General features: G+C 46.9%; 1 protein-coding gene across 2 annotated transcripts in view; it reads right to left on the reverse strand.

Annotated features, from left to right (window-relative positions):
* sema6cb (semaphorin 6Cb) overlaps positions 1-27,315 on the reverse strand; it is a 46,971-nt gene that overhangs the window by 10,408 nt on the left and 9,248 nt on the right. For both annotated transcript variants that reach the window (XM_049729312.2, XM_049729311.2), the window contains exons 3-14: positions 11,896-11,966; positions 5,106-5,320; positions 2,827-2,941; positions 2,474-2,531; positions 1,970-2,026; positions 1,781-1,882; positions 1,619-1,709; positions 1,426-1,548; positions 1,253-1,341; positions 948-1,165; positions 685-816; positions 385-540 (exon numbers count right to left, since the gene is read on the reverse strand). In XM_049729312.2, the coding sequence (XP_049585269.1) occupies positions 385-540; positions 685-816; positions 948-1,165; positions 1,253-1,341; positions 1,426-1,548; positions 1,619-1,709; positions 1,781-1,882; positions 1,970-2,026; positions 2,474-2,531; positions 2,827-2,941; positions 5,106-5,274 (1,310 nt within the window). In that variant the 5' untranslated portion in view covers positions 5,275-5,320; positions 11,896-11,966. The remainder of the gene's footprint in view (positions 1-384; positions 541-684; positions 817-947; positions 1,166-1,252; positions 1,342-1,425; positions 1,549-1,618; positions 1,710-1,780; positions 1,883-1,969; positions 2,027-2,473; positions 2,532-2,826; positions 2,942-5,105; positions 5,321-11,895; positions 11,967-27,315) is intronic.

A 27,315-nucleotide genomic window follows, 5' to 3' on the forward strand; every position in this document is an offset into this window, starting at 1 on the left:
ACGCAAACATCATGTCTAGATTTCATCTTGGAATGAGTTTGTTCCACTTTGGAACGTTCTTGGGAAACGCTCTTCTTGTACTTTTCTCGGTATGGGTCTTTATTCCCACGCCAAGAAATCAATCATCAGATCTTCAAGCCTCACCATCTCGCTCTCATTCCCCTTCACCTGTTAATCCTCCCTTCCGAGACCCCACATCGATCCTGCTTGCTGGTCTTTTCAATAAAAGCTTCTGCACATTGGCAAGTTCTCATGGAGCGGCTAAAGTGAAAGACTGAAGGGCACCTTGAGCTATTTCGTACGCTGCTGTTTTCCGAGAAGCTTCCACAACTCTAAACCCATCACATGGCAGAGACATTTAAGAACTTGCGCTCCTGGCCGTACCTGCTGGTGGTCCTGGTGAAGAGTGGCCTGTTATTGGCGGCCGGCACCGCTTCATCCATAAGCGGGTAGGACTTGATGAAGGTCAACGTGTCGTCGGGGAAGGCGGTGGACGACTTGAAGTCAGCAGCTGAGCCTTCGCCGGCACAGCAGCCGGGCCTGGGAACAAACACCATAGCGCGGTCATGGGACGCTAAGCTAACAGGATACTTTGCTAAAAAACAGGCTACGGAGAATTGAAGGAGAGGAAATGCTAAGCTAATAAGGAGCTCAGGAGAGGCTAAGCTAAGGAAGCATCATCACCTTGGTATGGGAACCTGCTCGTCAGGGACGGGCGTCCAGGCCGCCTCGCTGTTCTTCTGCTCCTTGAACTTCCCGCTGAAGGCCTTCTCGATGTCGTCCATATAAAAGGCGCACACGGCCGAGCCGGTGATGCTGCGGGAAGATGGGTGAGAGACCAGACAAACTTTCACATTTCAGGTCACAGGTGAGCTGGAGTCAACCCAAAACAACTTTTGGCAAAAGAATCGGCGGGCACGCCCTGGACCGGTCGCCGTGATACCGACCTGTTGGCCTGCGTGGTGAAGACGCCGAGTACGGCGGGCCGGCGGTTGATCTGAAGCACGTTAGTGAGGGACTGCAGCACGTCAAAGTAGAAGAAGGAGTCGCCCGGCACGGAGCAGTTGAGGCGAGCCTTTAGAAAGGACGTCCAGTAGCGCTCCAGAACTCGAGGAGAACCGCCGTTGTCGTTCTTACACACGCGCGCCACTCTGGAGAAAACCACCTAGAGGGCGCCAGAGAGCCAGGATCCAATACGGAAAGAAAAAAAGAAGAGGCCAGTGCCGAGCGACCATGTGTACGAGGGTCTCACCTTGCCCAGGGACGTGTACTCCACCGCGATCTCGCTGAAGAAGAAGTACACAAAGTTTCCGTACTCGATGGCGTGCAGGAAGTGAGGCTCTGGTGTCGAGGGGAGGACGGACATGGGTGACTTTGCATATCGTGGCGGCAACAACAGGGACAACGGCGACACAACGCGCTCACCTCGCAGCCATTTTGAATCGTACTTGACAGTCCGTAACACGGGGCGACTCTCGCCCAGACTGCGGTAGATGACGGCATCGCTCGCCAAGAAGTCAGTCATGGTTGCCGAGTAGAAGTCGCCTCCTGTGGTGCAAAGCCAGACATTTGCACAAATACAGTGCGCCGCCGCCACCATTTTGTGATGTCCACTTACCTGCAAAAAGCCCAACGTTGGACTGATGCGACTCGAAGGGACAACGAGCCTGACCGACCATCTCCTCACCGTCCTGCTCCAAAGTCGACATCTGATAACGCGACGTGACAGAAACATGAACGCCAACACTCGACGATTTGGCGTCAAATGACGTGTTGGTACCTTGTAGTTACGGCATGTCGGGTTGAAGGCGTTGGTACCGCACGCGAACAACGTCTCATCGTTGCGGGGTACCAAAACTTTGATGTAATTGTAACATTCGTCCTGGCGCCCAGAGGGGGAGAAAAAAAAAATCAAATCTGCCGTTAATGCATGTAAGCGAGGGTGCCAGACTGTGCATGAGATCCTTACGCTGTTCTTCCCTCGCACGGTGCACTTATCCACGTCTTTGGTCTTCCACGTCAGCTTCTGAGAAAACAGACAAAACCTGTTAGGAAATGCCAAGAAGCTAAACTGAGAAGACGTCAAGCTAAGGTGAGGCTAAGCTAAAAAACAGACAAACAAAGAAATCAGGAGATGGATTAGCTCTGCCTATTGTTAAGCATGCGCGCACATGCGACCAGCCAAAATAATCGGCGGCGGCGGCATCCATCTTGGCCGCTCATCTCAATACAAAAGAGGCGGCGGCAGCGGCGGCAGCGGTGGGCCGCTCGCCGCGTTTTATTTAAGTCCAATCATGTTTGACAAATGAGGGCGGTTTCCCGGGCGGCGCGTGGAGCTCTGAGCCGGCGGATTCCATGATTGGAAAACACTTGAACGCTCCCGTGGCGGAATAACGAGACGGCGACGTTTGCGCCTGATTGAGAAAACAAGCGCGGCGAGATCACGTGACGACGCGGCGGCCAACGTTCCCACCTGCTGCGGGAGGATTTGCTCCGTGGAGGCCGCCAAATTGATGGCAAAAACGTGATCCCTGGAACAGAAACACGTGTTAGCCTAGCATGTCGCTACGTTTTCATAAACATGAGAAAATTCACTGTTGCAGCAGTAAACACAATGAAAAGAAAAAAATCACAAATTAGCAAATGGAAATAGGGTCACTGTACCAAAAGAAAATTTAAAACACATGTTTAGCTCTCGTAACCATCTATCAGGAGAAAAGTGGAATTATTAGCCAACACCCGGGAACAATTAGCTTAGCGCTGGGAATCCGAGCAGATAAAAAGTCTTTGCCCACGACGAGAGTTAACCTCGCGGCCCGGACTGACCGTGCGGCGATGTAGAGCATGTGGTTGATCCTCAGCATTCTCTGGAAGTCCAGACCCAGACGCTCCGTGTCATTGTCCTCTGTCAAGCCTTGGAAACTGGGGAACAAGTAGGAAGCTGGAGAGAAGAGAGAGAGAGAGAAAAAAAAAACACTCCAAATTAATAGTCTGATTTATTGTCAAATGAACATCATCATCAAATGCAGGAAATAATAATCAAGTGGAATTGAGGAACGGGAGGACTTCTTTGTGTAAGGTAGACGAAGAGAAAGAAGAGGAGAACATTAGGATATTCCAAGGGCATTTATTTAACAATTAAGATGAGGAAAAAAGGAGAAAGACTAAAAGGCTGATGAAGACAAGTTTGCTAAGACGGCAATGAAGAGAATGATTTTTTTTCTAATTTAAAAAAAAAAGGTCCATTCTGCAGACAAACAAAGATGAGGAAAAACAAAGAACAGGATGAAGATGAAGACTGAATTTGCAGAAAACAAAGACGATGACAGAAAAGTAATATCTTTAAGGAAATATACATAAGAGGAAGCCAAACGAAAAAAAAAAAGCTTGCACAGAAAACAAAAAAGGACAAGACAAAGAAGAAGAGGACCAAAAAAAAAAAAAGACTTACAAAGGAAGAAAGAAAAAAAAAAGATGAAGGCGTTGAACAGGACACAAGTGACACAGACTGTTTTGCATCCTGGAAGTTGTGCACACATTGTTCAAAGCAGGGAAGAGGAAGAGCCCAAAGTGGCAAAAGTTCCGGAAGCTCCCATCGGAGCCATAAAAGGCAACACCATTGAATGAACACAAATGATTCTCCCAGCGGGGGTTCCCTTCCGAAACCCGTCTGGAATCGACCGCCTATAAAGATTGAAGTGGTTCCAAGGCCCGGACCTTCACCTGAACCGGCCGGCGCTTTTGGATTTTAATCCATCTCGGGTTCTGAACCGGCATTGCTGCTCCGACTGATCAAAGAACAACAAAGATGAGAAGTGCAAGTTTACTTCTTCACTTTCATGGCAGCTTGGACTGAATTACAATTGGACAAACAAAAACAAAACTAAGTCAAATTGCTCAATAGAATCGATTCATCAGCCATATTTGTAGTTTTTTCCATTCGATTCTGTAGTTCCGCTTCAATTCTTCCCCTCCCAAGTTGACAAATCTACCGAGCGGTCTAAACGTGGCCTCTGCGACTCCCTAGTGACTCGGTGAGTATTTTTATGGACTCCATATCGGAGGGGACCCGATGCGGAGGCGTCACCTGCCGGACCCTCAGCTGACAAATGGCTCTCATTACGCCGGCCGCCCCTATTAGCCCAGACAGCGCTACTTCCGCTAATGGCCGGCCCGCGCCTCCACCGAGATCCATTAGAGCGCTCGCAACGACATCGCTCGCCCATCCATTAGGCCTCGTCCGTCACTTCCGAGCGCCGTGATGTGGGGTCCGAAGACCAAAGGTCTTGAGGGACTCTCACACACGTTCTTCCTCCTTTTGGTGTAAGCAGGACTGCACGCGCGGTCAAAATTAATCATTTAAATATATTTTCAAAAATATTTAATATATATATATATTAAATATATATATTAAATATTTCATGGTTTAAAAAAAAAAAAACAGTGAGGCTAGCTCAGAGCTCAGCAGGTCACGGAGGTCAGCGGCGGTTTTTGTGTCCGCTTGACTGTGATGCTCTGTGGTTTTGGTGCTGTCAGAGCCAAATTTACGAATTTACAAGTCTTGAGTGCAATGTGAGCTTAAATCTTACTCATTAGTCACATCGTGAGTGCGCTGCACTGATTTTTCAGATTTTTTTTTTAATTATTATTAGTCAATGTTTATTTACGACTTGAGGTTATAAAGGTCACTCGTGTGTTTTTTTTTTTTTTTCTCTTAGATGCAACTGACAGGAAAACAAGCTATATGTAAACTTGTTGTGTTTTGTTGCTGCAGGCTCGCTGCTGCTGTTGTGCACATCAGACAAAATCTTGAAGAATCGGCTTTGTGTTCATGTCATGCACGTGGCCTCTCAGCACACACGTGTCGTGCGCACACGTGTGCCCTTGTACATGTGTGAGGTCTTGTGAGTGTGTGTCGCATCTTGTGTGTTTCTCTACAAAGATGACGCCCCGTGGTGTACAACCCGGGCTGTCTTCGATAAAAGCAGTGATTATGCGCCGGCCTATGGTATCTCGGCGTTACGTTGAAGGGGGAAAAGTTTCAATTGAGACAGACCAAAGCGCGTCAAGAGGCGTTTCCCCGGCAACTAGCGAGCGGTACTCACCGTCTCGTCCGACCACGCTGATGGGCTCCAGGTCCTGCGGGAAAGGGGCGGCGGCTCCGGTGGGAGGCGGCAAGGAGGCGGCGGTCTCCAGCAGCAACAGCAGCGGCAGTAGCAGGAAGGGGAGGGGCGAGGGTAGCAAACTGTGGGGTGGAGGCGGCGTCCGCCTCATGGTGACCCCCCAAAGTGACGACTCAGCAGGAACACATGACGCCAACCTGACAAAAGACAAAAAAACTATTTATTAGCCGCGACCAGTTGTGGGTGGCCCCGCCTCTCGCCCCGAAGGCATCTGGGATGAAGAATAGCTTTGCGGGTGCCATGAATTACATCAAAGCTGTTGCATAATTACAATGCAGCAGAGCAACGTCAGCTGGTCGACCTGCTCTCATAAATATTGAACAATTAGCATTCCACGGCACAAAAAATAATAAAAATAACCGCTATTGTCACAAATGTTCATCTCGTGTCGAGCTCGGCTCTGTAAAAAGCCGCCAACTCCGTTCGCTGCCCGCCAGACACAAAACATTGCATCAGCTTCACAGCACAAAAAGAGATTCTTCACTTGGATTTATCCTGCTTTGTCGACTTCAGGCCAAAAAACAGACATCATAGCTCAGCCCAGGAAAAAAAAAAAAAAGAGTCGATGAATAACATCAAGACAGCACAGGCGTTTTTTTTGCATCGTCAAGACATAATCAACCTTATCGAAAACAATCAAATTTTCCATCCCAGATTGCGAGGCAGACATGTTGACCACTACTCCACCGTGTCAAAATCCTTCATTGAATTAGTAGGCACTTATTTAATGTCTGCTTAACGAGCTCACAAACCTAATTAATGTTACGGCTACATTAGGTAGATGTTTTATTGATCTGTCTTCGAGGATATTTGGCTTTTCCAGTCAGCTCGCGCTGTCAAGTCCGGGAAGATCTCGCACGGGAGCTCAAGTCTAAGATGGAGGCTTCGGGGAGCTCGGCGCAAGATCGATGACGCCGGCCGACTCGGAGACGGGACCGACTGTCAACGCGGCGGCTGGAGGTTAAGCGACGTTCCCGCGAGAGCCGGCAGAGTGGCACTGATGATGTGCGGGGTCCCGACCCCTCCCTTGTCATCTGGCGACAGCTCCTCACTCTTTCATTAAAGCAGGATGATTTTTTTTTTTTTTTTGCAATCCCTGAACCTAATGAATACAAGTGGCAGGAGAAAAAAAATGGATGACTGGGCGTCAGTTGTCTTTGGGAATGTTAATGCAGCTTTGAGAACGGAAATCCACTACTGTGCTTTTTGTCTTCTTCTTTCTTCTTTTTCTTCAGGCAGGTGAGCGACTCCCTGGCGGGGCTCGAGTGCTTGAAAAGGCCTGGATGCTCTCAACGTTTTCCCAGTCTGCAGGTGTGGATATGCGGCAGGCGCCTTCAAAGTCGGGTAATTGGAGCTTGACTAGAAGCGCGACACCCCGTCTGACACCCTTCGCTCCGCCGCCGTGGCCCGCGAGGGATTTGTGCTCCCAATTATTGGCCGGCGCTCCCTGATCCCCACTTCCAATTTGCTGCGAGGACCTCAGCGTGGTCAACCTCTGGAAATCTAATTAGCAAACTTCCTCCTGTCGCAGGTGCAACGGCCAAGCTAACAGATGCTAGCGGCCGGCGAGCGGCTGAGACCGGAGGCAAATAAGCGGAGGTGCCGCGGCCGGCGGCGATCTCACAATGGAGAGTCTGTCCTGCCGCCTTCCACGTTCTGTCACGGGTTGTTTTCCTGCTCTGGCGTTGAGCTTGCACCCCCTCAGGCAACTTTTTACTTTCTGCTCTCCAGGTCACGGTTAAAGACGAGTTAGCCTTTAACTTTTTGACAACTTTGTGACAGCCTGTCCATGCCAAACTGAATATGTGGAGCTTTGTTGTATTTCTTTCCAATCTTTATTATGATATTATATTTTTATGATGAAACAGATTTGCAAACTGGTGAGTCAAGGCACCGCTGCAGTTCATTTCGACAACAAGCAGTTCATAAACGCAAGGGTCTAAAATGCTCAGGCTCCGACATAATGTGCTGATGTAATGCAGCAGGAAGTAGCCACGTCCCGGGTGCACCGGTTCATTGCTGGCCGCAGCTGATGGAAGATAAAAGAGATGAAATGTGCTTCTGATTGCACTCTTAATGGCCGCGTCGTCCCGGCCAAGAGTGGAAGATAAAATTGACTGCAGACTTATTATTTTTATTGCCAAGCACACATTCATACGCCAGACCTTCAGGTCGTTATCGCGCCGAGATGCATTGTCGTGCCGTCGCCTCGTTAGCACGTCTGCCTCTGTCCAAAGGTTACGCGTTCGAGTCTCGCTTCACGCCTTCCCGATGGAGTCTGGAGACTAAAACTCAAAGTGACATCCTTATGCGATCGTCTCCCCTGATTGGTCGCATAATCCCGAGCATCAATAAGCAGGCACCGCGGCTAGCATAGCGTAGCACGCGGCTCTCGGAACATGACAGATACGGAGCGGGAAGACGTCGTCCATCATTTTGGTGCACTTGTCAGGAGGGTGGGGAAAAAAAGTTCAGCGACTGGCGACGGGGGATGGATGAAGACTTTCAATCTTATTCATCCCGCCATCGCGCGTTAATTATTTAGTTTCCGAAAGGGACGAGCATTCACCGCGCTTGCCGTCACTCCTAATCCACACTGGCCCGTCGGTAACGCTCAGACTTTAAAATATTCAGGGCGCCGTCCGGTGACCATCCAAGCCTCCTTTTATTAATAATTCAGATTGCGAGTGAAAAGCACCACCTGATACTTCTTGTATCTTCACCCACCACCAGAGTCTCAACAGCGTCGTTCCCGATCGATATTTTCTCATATTTGTGTCAGGGCCGACGGTCGAACGGAGTTCAGGGCGGCCCCGGGTGGGCTCCTGCGTCGTCGTCATGAGCTAAAAGCGTCTCTGTGACGTTTTGGAAAGTTGACAAAACACGGGGGGGCTGCGTATTTTGGATCTGCGGGGTAAAAGGACGTCAGCCTGATTACTGCTACGTCCAATGACGGAGGAGGGAAAAGTTTTGAAATTGTCGGATTGTTCCGACCACGATTTGTGTTTTTCGAGCGTATCGTAATCATTTTTCGACACGTGCCAAAAATTGCTGCCAGATTATCGTGATGCTTTTAAGTAAGCGGTAGCTATTTGCTAAAAGTCGTAGCTCTGTTGTCATGACAACGCCACCTTTGGACTAATTTGACAAAGTGCTGCTCTTACATACAAACAATTTGAAAAGGAGTACACGCTAAGAGCACTATTTGGCGGGAAAGAGGCCTCGTTAAGATAACGGCGGCGGCGTGACGAGCGCCCGCTCCCCTGCTCAGATGAAACACTTCATCATTGTCCGAGGGCCACGCCGCGACTGCCGAGCCCGCCCGCCACCGCCGCCAAAAAAGCTTCCAATTATGCTAGCGCATCGCACGGCGTTCCGGGAGGAAGGATAAAGGCGTCTAACGGGGACAGATCTTCCTCGCGGGACACTCGGCAGCGGACGATGACCTTCTCACGGCTGATGACATCATCGGGCAGCAGAGCGGATAAATGAGGACGGGAAAGAGACGCAGAGGAGGGACCGGACCGCCAATCATCAAAGGATGCAGTGAGCGAGGAGTCGGCCATTTTAATTAAGTCCAAAAATAAGATGAGACTTGATGAAGCTTTTCTACACACCCACTTTGAAGGCCCGCTGCTTCCTGACGCACTAATCAAGTCACTCGTTAACACCGGCAGTTAACGAGCGTCTGTCACATGCTAACGAGATTGCGACGGCGGGAGATGGTCATTTTTTGTTCGACTTTTCTTTTAAAATGTTCTGATCGGCAGTTAATACCGATGAAAACAAACGTTAGCATGTAGCATTTGAAGCTAACTTCTTATCCAACTACATTTTACAAACAAATGACAAACAGTTGGACGGGATTGCCGGGCCGCCCGGGTTCTAGTCGCCCGAACCCTGGAGCAGATCAATTGTGATCAATACAGAGATACAAGCCACTGTTGTCTCCCGTTACCCTCAAGGCTGGCGCATAACAGTGCCGTCCGTCTCCTCACAGAACTATTTTGGACTCTTTTGTGTCCTTCGGAAGGACCTTGGAGAATCTCATTAAGAAGATGCCTCTGGTGGGAGGAGCTTGAGTGACAGCCGAGAAAATGATGGTTTCTTGCAATTCGCCGAAGAAGGTGACAAGTGATTTTGAGGAAAAGAAAGATTATTTTTCCAAAAAGCCGCTCCGAAAACAGAAAGTCTGGATGTGTGTTTACTTCTGTGTCAAGTAAACCACATGATGAGACTGTAAAGAGCCTTTTAATCAAAATAATTGTTCATCGTGAAGAAGCATAACGGACATCTCCAAACCTTCGGCCATGCGATGCGAGGCCGGCCGCAGATGTCTCGGCCCTCCAGCTGAGACGCGGGACGTTTAATTGGACCTCTCAATGACGAGCCGCGCTCGCTAATTAAAATGCCAGGCGAGGCTGGCGGTCTTGCCAAAGTCAACACAGTCTGAAAAATATTTGGCTGTGAAGACGGCGACCTGGAAGCCTTCTCAAAGGCTCAAAATGTCCTCCAAAAAAAAACATGTCTGCCCACAACTTAATTTGAATAAGTAAAAAGATTTGTCACCCTAAACAGAATTGCAGCAGACTGAAATCTCTTTACACATAGACGGCATTTTTTTCTTCTTCCTCCAAGGATGTTTTCTTGTCTTATTTACGTGATGTTTGGCAAGAAGAAGTCCCAGCTGCTGCACAAAATGTCAAAGCACCCTGGGAACGTAACCCCCGCACACATTCCATAGTCCAGATTCGCAGCGACTCGCGCAACTTACAATACGATGGAAAAAAAAAAAAGACAACAACCCAAACATCTGTTCATTATCCAAGTGAATACGAACATAAACAAAACAAAGTGTGCAAGGTTACTGTTCAGTAAGGGCTCGTGTCTACAAGATGCAATTAAGCGGGGTGCACGCTTATTGATTTGCATCATCATGATTTTTTTTTTTTTTTATGCGAGTGAGTCAGGAAAAAAAAATTGCCTTATAGCTCTTCTCGTGCGTTTGCTGATTTAAAAAAAAAAATCTGTCTCAAACTTTCCGTGCATTAACGCGCCTTTCCTCAGGAGGCAACAGTGTGTCATTTTCAAAAACGTAAACAAGATTTCGGAAGGAGCTTGTTTACATTCAGAGGACGCGTCCTAACGAGCCGAGCTGTCAAAGGTTCGAGCTGGCGTAGCGTCGTGTTTGACGTGCGGACACGCTGGGTGATGTTGGCGTGAGGTTCATGCCGATGCGGGGCGGCGTGTGCGTGTCTCTGGTGTGTCGGCACGTGCCAGGAGGAGGAGGAAGAAGAATTTATGACACGTGTTGCCACCGCCGCGCAAAAACACTTTGACAAGCCGTCTCCTCGCCCTTGCCATCTGCCTCTTCGCCACCGCCAATTTGTTCGAGCAGACGCCGGCACAAGCGGCCGAGGGTGGGGATGGCGGGGTCAAAGGGGGGCAAGCGCCAAGGCAGGTTAACAAAAGTTCATCAGATGCAAACACTAGCTCGGATGCTAAAAACAAAAACACACAGCGGTGGGGAAAGTATGGCCGCCATATGCAGCCGTTAAATAATGTCATTGAATGCTAACAATCATTAGCAATGATGAGGCAGCGACAAGTGTACATTCTTAATGAGAGCAAACAAAGTCCCTGATGAATAGCGCAAGAAAAAGGCGACCTAGCAAGCCTCCTCGAGGGTTTTTACACTCAGGCTTGAACAAACAATAGCCGCCTTTGTGCTCACCTTTGGGCCCACTCGTGTTCACGCTCAGCACCCGGTTTGACCCGTTTTCATTGTGCGCCCTGAACTCCGCCACGCACATGCCGAGCGAGCCTACGCTACGCATTCCAGCCATGGCTTACACTCTTTCATTCACTGAGTGACACGGGGGGAGGAGGAGGAGGGGCGCCACCACGGAGAACGAGGGGAACTGTACCACAGCGTGGAGCGGGCTGGCGCCGCTGGTTGCGGTGAATAGTCCGTCCGGCGTGACAGCTAAAAAGGCGCTTTCATCCTACTTTTGCTGAAATCGACTTTTCGGCCTTCATTCCATCACACCTGGGTTGTACTCGGGGCTCCTTACAACATTGCGCCTGTTGCTAGAACGTGCTTTTCTGCCTCGCTTCCATTCCATTCTTCCTTCCATCCATCCCTCCTCCCTCACCACAATGTTGTTTTCCTCCAAGTTTTACGCTCGGAAAAACTCCGCAAGCTAATCGTATTTCCTGGCATGTAAAATGCAAACGAAATCAATCAGCGATTGCCATCTGTTGAGGATAATGGACATTTCTTGTGTTCTCAATCAAAAGGTGAAAAAGTGAGAATTTGTTTTCCCGGGCTGCTGTGCTGCCAGGTGGAAAATTGATTATTGATTAGCGTTTGGAACGCCGCCAGGATGGCTCAGCTCGCGTTGTTGACATTCCGCCGTCTGTCGGGCAACACCGCTGGCAGAGCTCCGCCGTCCATTGATCTATGCATCAATCAATCGACCCATGTGCAATATGGCAGTGACGCCGTTATCTTACACGCTAATCAAAGAGGTTTGACGGCAACTTATTGGCGGGATCAATGGAGTTGAACGTCATTGACTTTTAATGTGGTCTTGCAATCAGGTGACCATTTTTTTTTTCTTATTGATGACTATTGAACGGGTAAATGTTTCCTAGCAAAAAGTCGGGCTCAAAGAAGCTAAGCATCAAAGAGGTGCAAAAAGTGACTTACTGTCAGGTTCTGCTGGACTCAATGACGCTGACGCCGTCAAATACCCCGCTTTCCCGCTGTCTTGAAAGTTCCTGAGAAAGAAGAACAACCAAGTGTGAGGACTGAACATGACCCATTTGCAGCAGTGACCCCGCCCCCAAAGACCCCCCTTCCCCCCCACGGGACCTCAGCTGTCACAACATGCCCCAAAAATACAAACAAACAAAAATGGTGTAAAAACAAACGCAGTACTGCACTTAAAAGGAAACATTATGCTTAGTCGGGTCTGAACTTGCGCCCACACACAATTTGTGCTCGCACAGCGCACACACCAGATGTCCGCCATCTTTTTAGCGAGCATACGCCGCCGCCACGCTGCGCCCACGCTCGCAACAACCAACCAACTAACCCAACTTTTAGTTTTATAGTGGAAATATTACGGCACACATTTTGTCTGATATCTTATTTTCGTCCTGAGATGGACATTTTATTAAACCGCAGGAAATTACACCGTTATGTTCATCGATCGACAACTGATTGATTAAGATCCGGCTGCGGGTTGATTTAACGAGGTGATGAAATACTGCGTTAACTGACAAGCGGATCGGCTAACGTGGCGATAAAAAAATGAATCTAGTAAAACCGCAACGAGGACCCCCCACCCCCCTTCCCGCCGCAAACACATTTACAGAACTTCTCGATTGGTTGACCTCCGAGCCATCTACAAGATCCACACCACTTTCCCATCTGCACTCCCAGCGCTGGAGATTTCCCATGAGGCCTTGCAGCGCTAGCTGATCGATGGACCCTGGCCGCCGGCATTCTGGGGGGTGGGGGGCACCGTCTCCAGGAATTGAGGTATTAATAATGCAGGGTCTGCGCCTGTCATAGCCTCCATTAGCACGGATACGGCGGGAGGTCCACGGCTGATTGATTAACTGATTAGATTAATTAGAGTCTTTGAGTTGGGGGAGGTTAGCCGGTCTGAAAGTGGGGAGAAGGGTTGATGGCTAGCGAGATTAACGCAACTTGTTTAAAAAGGCACACTTTTTACGACGGCTGGGCTATTCATTTGACTTTATCGATCGGAGCGTCTCCCCCCCCCCCCTTTCCACAGCTATAAGCTGCTGACACTAACAACACCGCAAACAGATCATTCAGTTCTCAGCAAGGTTTCCGACCGATTGTTGAGGTTTTTTATATTTTGGTTTAAATCAAGGAGTCGGAAATGGTCAATTCAGCCAAATGTTGAATAAAGTGCCATCTTGAGGAGTCAAAAAGTACAACTGTTTCATGAAGCAAATTCGAAGCTTCATTTTCTCATCACTACTCTGAACCGCAAGCCCTCGTTTCAAAAATAATGCTTGAAACCTTTACAAAACTCTAATCCTGGCTTGTAATTTGATTTAGAAATTGCAAACTTTGTATTTTATGCATAATCAACACGGGACATTAAAAAAAAAAAGCATGAAATAAACATCACATTTGGAAGATTATTCAGCAAATTGATTCGTATCATTTGCTGTAATCACAATAAGTGATTTTTTTTTTTTTTGGAAGGCCCCACTCAGACGAGAAATGTTTGGTGAGCTCATTTCTATTGAAATCAAAGATAAATAACTTTTATGCTCCAGACGTGACTCAGAGCGGCCCGGTGCTCCGTTTGAGGAGGATGATTAGTTTCTTTGGGTTGGAGAATCAATTAGCAAGCATTAAGAGTCATGCTTTGTGATGAATGTCAAGCAAGAACATGAAAAGGGGCGCAAAGAAAATATTGATTGCGACCGTGGTCTCATTTGCCCCTAACAAATCATGCAACGACAACAAGAACTACAGAGATGGCAAGAACGTTCCCGCTGTGTCCTTGATTAGGTCCAAATTGAAGATAAGTGGCGAGGCGAGCGGGCGGGCGGGCGGTCGGTCTGGGAGGTGCGTTGGTGGGCGAGGCGAGGCGTGGAAGGCGAGGCGGCGGACGCGTAAGCGCTCGCAAACGCCCACATGGGCACACAAATAGACCGGCGCTCGGAACAGGAAGCCGCTGCACTTTCGTTGTTTGCCATCATGAAAGCGCTCTGGAACGCTCCCAAAGTGGGTCAGAACGCACAAACACACACACACACAGGGACACACTCAATCTCCGCAAACACAAACAAAAGAGGAACTTGCGGATGCGTTGAAACACACTCCCAAATTTTCTTTGTGATCATATGCTCGCTCTGTGAAGCCCAGGTAGTTGACATACATTGTTATGATTACGGTTTTGTTTACGGGATATGAATTAAAGACGCCACACACACCTGTTTTCTCGGGGGGCGGCCATTTTGCCACTTACTGTCGACAAGAAAATGTTGTCTCAAGTCACAACGAATCACAGCTCACCGGTTTTGTGACGCTGGGCTGTGATTGGTTGTGGCCTGACACTGACAACTGTCGTGTTATTTTTTTGGTTTGAAAGCTGCTTAACTCATATTAATCAAATTAGTGTCAAGAAAATGTCAGGGTTGACTTCCTCTTTAAACTAAATTGCACATATTGTGGCCATGAATAGTTTTTTTTTCCCCTCCAAATTCTGTTACGGCTTTCATTCTAGAGTATTTTTTATTTTTTTTAAATAAATTTTTGGACAAGGGAGCCATTTCATATAATACTCTGTTTTCAAAGGAGGCATTTTATGACTCACTGCATTCCAATGTTGCAAATCACGCCATTTCGATTTAAATGGATGCTAAAACGGTAGCAAAATACACTAAATTTTTATCTAAAAGATGCGTTTATATTGTCCACACTGTGTACCGAATGCAACGGCCTAATAAATGTTCCTTTTATACAATTCTGAGCAATAGATTGTTGTTGGAATGTGAGGAAGAGGAGTCTGGACAAAGACATGGGCCGGAGCTTGGCCTTCATCTCTGTGACTCCTCCGTGCAGCGGGGGAGGATGAACGTTCACAAACAAATCCGGCTTTTGTTGGAGCGGCATTCCCGGGAACGCGTTGGCAAAACAATGCGAGGTTCGGACTTGGGAGTGAAAGGCCTGACGGGAAGGGAAGGAAGCTCAGCAAATTCTTTTGGAGGACCATCCAACAGGTCATCTTTAAAACATGGCTGAGAAAATGTCAACATTGGACCTGTTCAACGCTTATAATGACAAATCCGCTTCCACCATTACAACTGTGCGCGTTCCACTCGGGCGGCTTCCAACACAAACAATTTATTTGACCTTTTGGTGACACGTGAGGTCCAATCAAGGCTGGTGGGAAACCACGCGCACACGCACACACGCGCACACACACACACACACACGCCATGTCTGTTCCCCTAATAGTGAAAGTGCAGCACTTTGGCCCACAATGTTCACAAGCTCATAAATCATTGAAAACACACACAACCTGGAACCATTATCATACTCACAGTGTGTGTGTGTCTCAAATATTGAGCGCTGTATTCTCGCTGGTCGCTTCATTAGGAACACTTGAAAAAGGCAACAAAATTTCTCACAGACACATTGAGAGGAAAAAAACACTGACATTGAGAAAGAACAATGGCTGCCGCAATGATAAGAGACAAGAAAGTCACATGATGTCTCGGCAGGGCGGGCAGGGTGACGAGGGGGGGCTCTAGAGGCACCTGGGTGACATTTGTATCCTGACAAATCAAAGTCTGCAGGCGAGGCCTCGACGTGGCACGCTTTGCCGTGCGCCGCCATCCGTGCGACAGACGCAGGAGAGCGAGGACACGCGGGTAATCCAAGATTACCGCGCCGACGTGTCATTTTCCCGTTCAACCTGCCTCTGCCGGCGGCTGTGCGTCGGCATAATTGGAATCCGTTGCCGTGTCAACGCCCGACACTGTGATTGCTACTGTGGACGTCATGAATATGTAGAAACGACTCGTCGTAACTCACAAATTTATTAATGGCATTAATTTTTTTTATTCACTAGGCTCGTACTATTATTTCTTTTACTGTGAAAGTCTTTTGCTTCTGACTGCGGCGTTCACTGAAAACGGAAAAGTATAGTGGCATTTAATACATTAAAAGAAATATGCTGTACAGGACTTTTTGCCGATTAATCGTGATTAGCCAATGTTAATCATTGCCGAGCCCTAATTTGAACAGAGCGGACAAGGAATGATCGTAAACACGACGTACTCGCGGCATTGGCGACAAGCAAGCCGGCTGAAATGTTTCATCTTTTACCCAGAGATGACAAATGTGTTTTTCTGCGTAGAGGTTATTATTTTTTTTGAAACCTATTGTGAGCAGCCGTAGATCTTTTGGACCCTGGAGCAAGGAAGATATACTTTTCAAAAATATATATCCATGTACATGTGGACATGGCCCAAGGCTGCGGACGGACACAGCGGTAGTTTGCTTTTTGATTTGCTATTCTGGGCCAGCCCCAAATCTTATTTCAAAAGAGGAGTTATGTAGGAGTGAACTTCAGGCTCTTCACAGTTGCAGTGAAGTGAACAAAACATCTACTAACTAATCTTTGGCACAATTATTATTAAACATTATTTGTATTATTTATTATATTATTTATCGTTATTATTATATCAAGATATCGTATATTTCCTCATCTGTTTCTTTAAAAAAAAAAATTGGTCAATTGATTTCTTTAAAAAATATTTAATCCAGCCACTGGTCGATTGTAAACTAAATTAGCAAACAACTTGTACATCGATTAGAAATAAATTGTAATGAAAGTAAAAGAGCACGTATGAGTCAGACGGCATTGAACGTCAGCCAAGCGCACCCACACGCAACGCAGTTTGTTTACAATGGCGCCGCCATCTTAAGTGAGGCGATTTGTCTCGTCGCTTTCAGACGGCCATCGGTTTTTCCAAAAGAAGGTCGACCTGTGTCACCGATACTCTCGGTACGCACGCACGCAAACTGGCCTTGTAAACAGACACGCATTCGAGGCCAGTGAGCAAAACGACCAATAAATCAGGAGGACATCTTAAATGACGGCCACGCAAGCGTGCGAGGTTAACAGCCTATTAGCCGACTAATATGTGTGATCATATACACCATGTGTGCAGGTCACACACACACACACACACACAAAATGTTGACTTGGTAAGGAGGGCAACTGTGCGCAAACTAATTTATTATCCTCTTTGTTCCACATAACAGCGAAAAAGCATTATGTGGGCGGCTGCTGTGAGATATTTTGACTGGGATCATGATTTAAACACACATTATTGTGCCTTTTAAAATATAATTTCCCACACGATATGACAGGTAGGTGTTTGATGAGCTCATTTTGGTTTTCTACATCTGGCTGCCCTATTTGGAAGCACAGCAGAATTGTTTTTTGTTGGGGTTTTTTTTCATAATGGATCTACAAATCTTGCATGGAGGTTCAGGCACAGAATATAGTTTTGTTTTAGCGTCCGTCTGAGTGATTCCTTACAAGAATTAGAAATACACATTCTATTGTTTATTTTCGGGTCATCGAAGAAATTGAATTTCCAGGCCGCTGGGGGTTGCAGAAGAGGACACTCATGCAGATGTTGAAGAGAAGGAAATAAAATATGGTTCGTTGATGTTGTTGATTGTTTTTAACCAGACCATGCTAATGCTAACTAGTAGGCCTGCCCAACCTGGCGTGAGTTAGCCACCTGGCTGCAAGCTTTCTTTTTGGGAAAGAAGCGGCCACTGCTTTTCCGACTTTGTGCGCGTCATTTGTCTGCCTGATTGATGCCAGCGCCATTAGCCTCAAACTCTCTTTGTCATCCATCTTTTCAGGCAGGGTGAACTCAAATAAGACAAATGGGGGAGGAAAAAAAAAAAAAGGAAAAGCCACGGCACGTGACTCGCTTGCGGTCGCCGCCGCTTCGTGACGCCACATCACAATGACAGTAAACATTGCTAATCCACACGCTACTCAGCATTCAAGACAGCATCTGTTCTTGTTTCGTTTTATGGATGAAAATAAAAAAGCTGGAGAAGAGTCTGCGTTGTTGATTGCTCTATTGTTTTCTGCCGTTTGAAAAAAAAACTTGCTTTTTTGCTAATTAGCCTCCAGACCACATACTAGACAATTAACATGATGACACTCAACTTAGCTTGAGGCTAAAACTTTTTTTCCCTTTTTTTTTGCTGCGGTCTGCTCTTTGTAATTGACATCAAAAGTTTGAAGTTACGTATGACCAGTTTAAAAGGATATAAATGCGTTTTGGGATCATAGTTTGCGGTGTATTTACAGTATCGGTAATTAATGTGTTTTCACACAACCAGTCAAACCTAGAAGAAGAAAAAAAAGTCATGACGCTTTGGGAGTGAGGAGGGGCAAAAAAAAAAAGATGTTACTCTAGTTGGTGAAGCTGTTGCAGTGTTGCTGGGTTAAGTCCTGGAGGGCAAGGCCAGATGGAGAAAAGGTGAGCGCGAGGTGAGGAAGCCAGTGGGCTTGTCCAAAAGGCCTGGAGGCGAAGAACCAGTGGATGGCTCGGCAGCTGAGAGAGAGGACCCCCACTAGCAGCACCCCTCCCATCCACCAACAGCATGACTCACACAAACAACTTGTTCACTTTCAACACTGACAAATTGCGCGTACTATGACGTCAAAGTTTTTTTTCGAGGCTAATTAGAAAAGTCAAGTATGCGTAAGGAAGGGAGCAGCGAAATGATGGACGCGACAGGACGGGAATAAAAATACATACGTACGCTTCTAATATATGACTTTGATGATCATAATCTTTTTCAAAACTCCACCCTGGCGGTTTTTCTGGTTTGAGTCACACACACTTTAAAACGAGAGCTTAAAGCGTGTCGCAACAGAAGCGTGCGTGCGTGCGTGCGTGCGCTTGATCAGCAGAATAACAAGCACCGCCAGCAAACACGTCTTTATTTACCTCGCCTGCCCGCCCTTGGCACCGCGATGGCCCCCTGGCATCATTGACATGCAAACACCGGCGGCCAAGCTCGCACCTGCACAACGGCGCCGCTGTGCCCAGCGACTTTCGGGCAAGCCAGGGCAACGCCGTCCGTCCGTCCGGCCGTGTAAATGCCAGGCGGCTGACGTGTACGGAGGATTTTTCTTCCTCATATGAACCAAGACTGCGGCGATATAAAAATGTCCCGGCGCTCGATTAAAATTCCAGTGTTGCTAACAGCTAAATGAAATGAAAAAAAAAATCACTGAGCACATTTTCTGCTTCCTGTGCTGGTTTAGTCATAAGCAGCATATGTAAGCGTACCTGCAGGCTGAACAAAGACGTTTAAGGACACTCTTATCATGGCTCAGTAAAGGTTGCGAAACAAAGTTTGCCAATTCGTTCTATAATTGATAAAGATTCTTAATTAACTGGCCAGCCCGGTTCAAATGCGTCGTCTATAGCCGTCGACGGCGGCGAACGGGTTGAAGGAAACGTAGCAACGCTGTTCATTTTTGTCTGCCTGCAGGATTAAGAGCCATTTAAAGGATGAGTCATGCCTTCGCGAAGAGTTGAGGATCCTGCCAAGACCTCTTGTGTGATGGCGAAAACATGACTCAGAAGCAGAGGCGGAGCTTGTTGAGTCCATGTCGACGGACTGTATATAGATTTCTTTCTTTCTCTCTCTCTCTCTTCAAAGACATTTATTCAATCTGCTCGCTGAGATGAACAGCTCTTGAAGATGCTCCACAACTTCAATGCCGCAATCATTATTTGGTCTTTTTTGCCGTGATATAATAGACATGTCTTTCAAACTTGATGTTGCAAAATGAAACTAGCTACACAGTTGGGTTAAAATAAAAATAAAAACTTGCTGCGCCTTGTCGGACAGGAGTTCTGAGACGTTTTATATTTGTCTAATCATGGTACACATGCCAACAAAATTTCATGTTGCTAAGGGAAACTGGCCTTAGGGGGCTGTATGTATATATAAAAAAAAAAAAAAATCATATTGAAGGTCTTAGAGAGCCAAAATGTGTCTTCAGAAACAAAACGGACGACTGTCCTTTCAGGCACAGCTTCTCGGAAATTCTAATTATGATTCACAAGCCTGCCAAATTTCATCTCGCTGAGCGAAACAGTCTTTGGGGGTGAAGGTTCTTCCGGTGCGCATCAGGAACGAGCGGGCGGCAAACCGCTGATGAAGGTGATCGCTCGGTGGCGTGGGCGTGCGGGTCAAGACGGGCGTGACATCATCATCCGCCTCAACGTCCACATGGGAGGATGAGGAAGGTTGGCGTAAGCTGAGCTGATCTCAGCTCCTCGTTAAGGAGGAAGAGGAGGAGGAGTGATGAACACTCCCTCCCGGCAGCGCAGATCAGAAAGCTCGGCAGAGAGTAAGGATTTTTTTTTTGGGGGGGCTGAGGCGGGAACATCATCGGGAGCATCAAAGAGGAGCAAATGTCATCGGAATTTACCGCCGGCGGGAGGAAGGATCACCGACACTGCCATGATTCGACTTTAGATCAGAAGAACCCCCCCCACCCCTAAACTCCCTCCGCCTTGCTGCCGCTTCATCTCCTAACTCCTTGCAAAGTGCTGAGTCAGCTTTTGACAAAAAAACGTGAGGAGCACAGAAATCACCACGGCAGGAGCAACCATCAAACCCTTAAATACGCTTCTTGCTTGGATCTGTGTCTATGTTGCTCAGACGATTTTTTTATTTAGCTTTAAATTATGAGCAATATATATTTTTTTTAAATTGTGTCAGCAAAGTCAACAATTACTGTACTTTAGTCACTTAGATGTGAAACTCTTCTATGTGCTCTGTCTGTCATATCGCCCCCTGGTGGGCAAGGCACAGACACCACCTAAAAGGGCATTGAGTAAAAACAAAAAAAATCAATGCCATCTTGACGGTTGTCATTCAACACCGACAACGTTCTTACTTGAGCGCGAGAATGAAAACCATGAGTGGGAGTAAGGGCGACGGGGGAAAATTAACTTCTTGGACCTTTCAGCACAATTACCTCGAAGTCAGATAGCAATAATAGCGCAAGAATCAATGAGAAAATATGAAAGGGCAGCCCGGGAGATGCAGGCGGGGTTTGATTGCCGTTGCCGTGTAAGTCATTTGTTTTTGGCCGGCGTTTTCTCATCTCTCCCGTGAGTTTGGCCTGTGATGAATGACTCCACTTTGTCTTTTTTATGCGTTTCAGCTGGAACACATCAAAACAAACTGCAATATTGTCGGAGGGTGGTGGGGGCCGATGTAGGAAGGAGGAGAAAAGAAAGAAAAAAAAGGATTAGACCGCTGCTTTCTCTTTTGGGCTGTTTGGTGATGACAGAGTGTTAGTGGTGTCATTTTTTTAAAATGGCCGCCTGACTTACAATTTAGAAGATTTCCCTTTTGTCTGTTATACCACCGGTACTTCTGTTTACGTTTTTATTTTCTTTCGTTTTGAGCAACACGAGCTACAAAAATTGAAAAATCTAATATTACTACATCGTATTTAGTCGTTTTGTGGAAATCTTTGGACATGTCTGTTGTACTGCCCCCTGGAGGCCAATGTGTGCATTCAAGAAGGAACCTGTGTGTGCATTTCTGGTAATGCATGAATTATTTTCACCATTTTTATTTCGCCATTCATTTCAAGTGATTACTTTTCACACATTTCAGGCTTTACTTCTTCAATTTATTTTGCGCAAATCTAACTTTTTCGACAAAGCTGTCATATTTTGTGGACTTGTTAAATGTTTGCAAATTTGAAGATTTCCCAAGTGCATTTTCTCAAATTGCTACTTTTAGCAAGCTTTTTCCTTTTTTTATTTCCACTCTTTTTATGTGAATTGTGTAAGGGGTGAGCTTTTAAAACTTTTTGCCTCAACTTTTTGAATTTATCAAATTTTCTTACTTGATACGAAGTAATGAAAATTTAATGTGCATTTTCAAAAAGATTTCCCCACAATTTCTAGGCTTTTATTCAATTTTCCCATTACCCCCGAAGAGAATTGTATCTATTTTCAGGCTTTTTTTTTCCCCCCTTTGAAAATGACAATAAAGAGAGATGGCGTGCAAGATTCAAGGGAAAGGCAGTCAAGTGGCTTTCACGCCGCTGTAACGTTGTCGTGTTCTCCCCCGTGAAAGAGGATCCCCCCTCGCCGGTCGCTCGGCATTATTCAACGCAGCGGGGAGGCCGGCGAGACGCCTTCCAAAAGACAGAAAAAGAAAAAGAAGTGTCGAGAGCCGTGAAAGAAAGCAGATAAGCGACAGGAAGCGCATGCTAATCCCGCTCAGTGTCGAGAGATTGGACACGTCAGGTTCAGGACGTAAAGCGAGAAAGAAACGGCCAGGGAGAAGCCATCTTACCGACCGGAGCGTGGGAACCGGTCGGAGAGCTTCCAGGAGAAGTAAGGTCGCCATGTTCTTGGAGACTGTTTGCTTGTGGCTAAGTTTGTGATTTGTAATTATTTTTTTGTATTATTTTATGTATTCATTTTACTGGGTACGTGGGGGGTGTACCTAATTAAATGGGCTTTGCGTGTGACTCCGGTGGAGCGTCACTCAGGTTGATTGACAAGTGACGGCGTAAACGGCGATTAGAAGCCAATTACTGTGAGCCGGGATGACGAGTCAATTAGACCTGATGAAGGTGGTGAGGGAAGGAAAAGATGAAAAGACGGACGGACGGGGCTTGGAGATATCCGGAGGAATTATTCACCAGCTCTGAGGCGACGTTCACGCCAGGGTCACGCCCGCGGGGAACGTTGGGGGGGGTGGGCACCTAAAAGCTGACAAAGCTGGAATGAGAAAATCTTGCCCGGAGCTTGAAGATGTTTGGACTGTGCAAGTTCTGTCAGTTTGGGTTTGCGCATAAAACAAGTGGGAGGGGTAAATCTGTATCATAATAATAAAAAAAAAATTTTCACCAATGGGTGTTGACTGTATAAGCAGATTGTATGTGTGTGTGTATGTGTGTATGTGTGTGTGTCTACGAATCAACATGCACGCTGAAGTGTGCAGCTGCGCTAATCAACCCGTTGTGTCGCGTACCCTTGTCGGATGATTACTTTGCGCACTCGTCACGCGCACGTGCTCATTTACTAACACACACACACACAGGTGCATCGTATTACGTCGGAGTATCGTACAAAACGTCGAATCCGATTTGAAAAGTGAACGTATAGCATAGCGATTGATTCGAAACACCAACGCTAATTCCGACACAGTGGATTGTTGCACTGGTAAATACTTAATACATAAAGATAATTTAAGATAATATAGGAAAATTTGTTGGGTGTTTTTTTGTGATGCTGGGATGGATTAATGGCAATTTCATTGATTTCAATACGGAAAGATGATTTGGAAGCATTGGATGGTAATAAAGACACTCAAGTAGTAACAAAGAGCATTGCAACACACATCCAAAGCGATTTCCACACACACAAATCTTGTTCGAACAGGCCTTAGCGTCGCCGCTGCTGCCAATAAGAAACTTTTTGTTTTCGCTAAGCGGCCGGGAGATAAAAATGGATTAAGCGGTGCGGCGCTAACGTGTGTCACACCACTTTGATGAATGTTCAAGACGGCGTGATCCAACTTGAACGCCAAATGGACCGCACAAATGAGCACGCTCACATTGGAAGGGAATATTTGTGGTTCTCAGACAAGAACGTACGTGTCGCCAGCTGCTGTATTTTCACCGTTATTATGATTAAGAAGACGTTTTGGACGTTGTGCACATATTGGATATTGTTCCAGCATGTGTTCCAGAAGCGAACCGCAAGGACGCGAGCGCGTCCCCGCTGTGCCAAAGCCTCCGACGCCACGTGAGCTTCCATAAATTGTCCTTGCAGAGACGAGAGTTCACCTACGGATCACAAGCTCCGACAGCAGCAGCTACCTTCTGCTGCATTAGCATTTGGAAATGGGGAGGGAGGGAGGGAGGGAGGGAGGGAAAGAGGGGCAACTGATTTGCTCAAGTGCGTTTGGCGTCAAAGCACGGAAGTTACTTTACGTTTTTCACCTTGGAGATAACACTGGGCTGCTACACACACACGTACACACACACAGCAGTCAATAATAAACACCTGCTGTGGCGTATGTTTTTTTTTTTTTTTTTTTTTTAAATGGGTTCGACAGATATTTCATTCCCAGGCTGATGACTATTTTGATATTTAGCTGAATTTATATTTCTAAACAGGCGTTCGGAACGTTGGACTGTTTTTGTCCTTAAGAATTTAACTTAATTTAAATTTAAAATATTTATTTCTGAATTATTTTCTTTCATTATTACGAATGATCTATTTTCTGAATCATCATCTTATTTCTGAATGTCGTGTTTGGACTCATGAGGGGCTACAATTTCCGCAAAGAAAATGTTTTACTTGACTTCTGCTTTAAGTAAAAAAAAAAAAATTTATAATGAGCAAAATCAATAAAACTTATTTATATAGCTTCATAGATTTAGATTAGCGTTGGCGTGGGATGCCGACAGCATGAGCTAAAGAGTGCGGACGGCTGGACGTGAAGGGCGGAAAGGAAGCTGTCGGACATCAGCTTTGATTTCACGCGGCGTCACAAACGGCGGCTGGTGAAAAGCCTCCAATTTGCACGCCACTCTTCTCCTCTATCATCTCCTCTTCCTCCCCCACCAATCATAGCGGCTTAGCCACGGCGGATGACGGCGGCAAGATTGTCAGTAATGACGCTTCCGCCCGCCGTGGCGGCGCTGACCGAACTTCCCGGAGCGTCTCGTTTCGCCGGTAATTACCAGGACGCCGGCGTGAGTGCCCTCAAAGAGCCGAGCGAAGAGCCGAGCGAGCCTTCCTCTTACGGCGACCTTTAGGCGGGAAGGACGCCTCCGACTGGAGCCGAGATGAACAAAGACGACGAGGTGGAATCGCGAGGGGCCGCCGTGCGCAAGGTGAAGAGAGTGCAAGGAGAGGACAAAAGAGACCTCACTGATGAGAACAATTTACAATTTGTCATCTTCTTATAGGAAGGAGAAAAACCAAAATGGACAAAATGAGCCTCAAAATGGCAGATTCAAAATTGCGCAACCTTTCTGTGGGCTTACCAAATATCATCCTCAAACAAGTTATTCTGGGCCGTGGCTTGATTTTTTTTTTAGTGGGTCTACTCACGACTAAATTTCCTTTTGCTAGGTCAAATTGGTTTTGGCAGCTAATTCATCACAAAAATCCATATTTTGCAACCAAGTCATCAAACTCTGTTACCATATTTTATCCACGCACAATTATCCCCCCCCCACACACACACGCTCGTTGCGCAATCTAGAAAAGTCAGCAAAAGAAAGCACAGACCTCATTGAAACAGCAGTTTGGAAGAAGAAGAAGAAGAAAAAAAACATTAAAGGCTGAATTTGTGCTTAAATGACGACGGTTACATGTTGCTAAGGTTTGGTTTGTTGTTGCAATAAAACAAAGAGAGCACATTTCATCATCAGTCTGCTACGAGCTGAACTTTAGCGAGTCCAAATGGACAATTAATGCCGCAATCTGCTTTAATGCTTCGCCTGGGGAACCAGTAAACACCGCTTATGATCGCTCGCAATCATCGAAGATGGGGAATGTGTGTGTGTGTGGGGGGGGGCATCGCCGGGGCAACCATCCAATCGTGGAGACGCTAACATCAACAGCAACCGACGGGCAGCAGGTGTGCCGCTTTTTTAATTTTTAATGATTTAAAAGTCAGTCTAGCACAACTCGCGCAAAACTAGCATTTACAATATAATTTGTTATAGCATAGATGCTAAGGTCTCACCGTTCCAAAAGTTTTTATTTTATTGATTTGGTAACAGTAAGTTAAAAATTATGATAATAGGCTCACAAATTGTTTAGCGCCAACATCATTGATTTTGGGAAAGGGAAATAAAAAAAAAAAACAGGCTTAGCCCCCGCCTCCACACTTTCCACAGAGCTCTGCCTGCCTGCCTGCCTGCCTGCCTGCCAGCTTTTTGCTTCTTTTCATACTTGAAGCAACAAAAATAGTTGTTGCGCGCCTACAAAAAGCATCTCGAGTTAGCGCTAATGAACGCAAAGCGTCGCAGCTGTTAGCTGACATGGCGCAGGTTGTCCGCACAGCTGCTGCTACTGCCGCTTCATTCGACTCTTGTGAAAGTTAAATAGGAGTCACCTAGTGCGACAACAACAAGCTAATGTGGCTAACATTTGCACGTCTAGCGAAGGCCGTGTTTTTGGAACAGTCGCCCGGCATCCTTCCCATCCATCAATCCTTGTTTCCGCCCTTCAAAAAGTCCATTCCAAACGTGAACCTAAGACCTCATAGATGGTGTGATAACTCAAAAGTCTTCTCAAAACGGTTTGAGATGAACGACGCTGCCTCGGCACTCTGTGCAGTCAATAAAGCTTAAGAGAGCAACAAAGGCTCACCTCCGAAAAAGAGGAAGAGGAGGAGGAAGGCTGAGGTGAACGGCGCCGCGGCGTTTCCAGGCCTCATTAGCATCCAGCTCACAAAGACGCGCTCGTCCTTGGCGTCACTTTGAAGTGGTCCCGGCGAGGAGCTCTGAGTGCGCCGCAATCTCGCCGCCGTGACCGGCGTGGGATTAGCCCGGCTAGCCTGCCGCCACCCCTCCCGAGAGGACCACGGCGGCGGCGGGCGCCATTTGCGCGAGGTTTTTGTGTGTGTCAGCAGTCGTGTTGCGGTCACGAACGCGGCGGATTAACAAGAACACTGGCTTTTCTTCCCCCCATCACTCCACCACAGAAGAAGATTTACTGCACCTTGCTGACAACACACAAAAAAAAAACCAAGCTCACCAGGGAAGGAGCTCGCATTTGACATAACACTTTTGTTTTTGGAATAAAAGATAATCTTTTTCTTTCCCAATTGTTATCATTTTTGGACTAAACCAAGTGTCATACACGATCTGGTTAGATTTTTCGTTGACAAAAATGTTGATGTGCTTCACACTCCATTAGTTTGATGTATTTTTGAGATCTCAACTGACGCCATATTGGGTCAGGCCCCTTCGGCCCCACCAATAAATATCCCAGACGTTTTTGCGTCTTTAAACCTGCGCTAACTCGGATCCAAACCTCAAGGGGGAGGACTTTGAGGAGGCTCACGTGGCAGGCAGCACACGAGCCAGCTGTTCTTCATAACGCTACTCGTCTCACCCCAATTGCACATCTGACACCTCCTTCTGTGTCCTAAGCACATCGGCAGCCTCCTTCCAGCTGTCCACTTCCCCCACTCCCGTCATCATCTCAACAACATCTCCGCGCGTCACTGTGCCACAATAATTAATGGGTTCATTAATCGCTGTCTATCAATCAAAAGTGAGCGTGATCGTCTTTGAGCAGGGTGTCCACCGATCTTCCGCCCAGAAACTCATTTTGTTTCCTGCTGTACGAGCAGAAGCTTTGATTGGCCGTGATGTACATAACGAGGGTGAGCATTCTGGCTCTGATGATGATCTCTTCTTCGCAGCGTTGAAGGTCACAGCGGGCGGCATCCAGCCCGCCATCTGCTTTCCATCATCCCGCGGGGCGACCCGTCATCGGCGCTCACTGA

The sequence above is a fragment of the Syngnathus scovelli genome, chromosome 9, assembly GCF_024217435.2.
Source record: "Syngnathus scovelli strain Florida chromosome 9, RoL_Ssco_1.2, whole genome shotgun sequence".
NCBI classification, from domain to species: domain Eukaryota; kingdom Metazoa; phylum Chordata; class Actinopteri; order Syngnathiformes; family Syngnathidae; genus Syngnathus; species Syngnathus scovelli.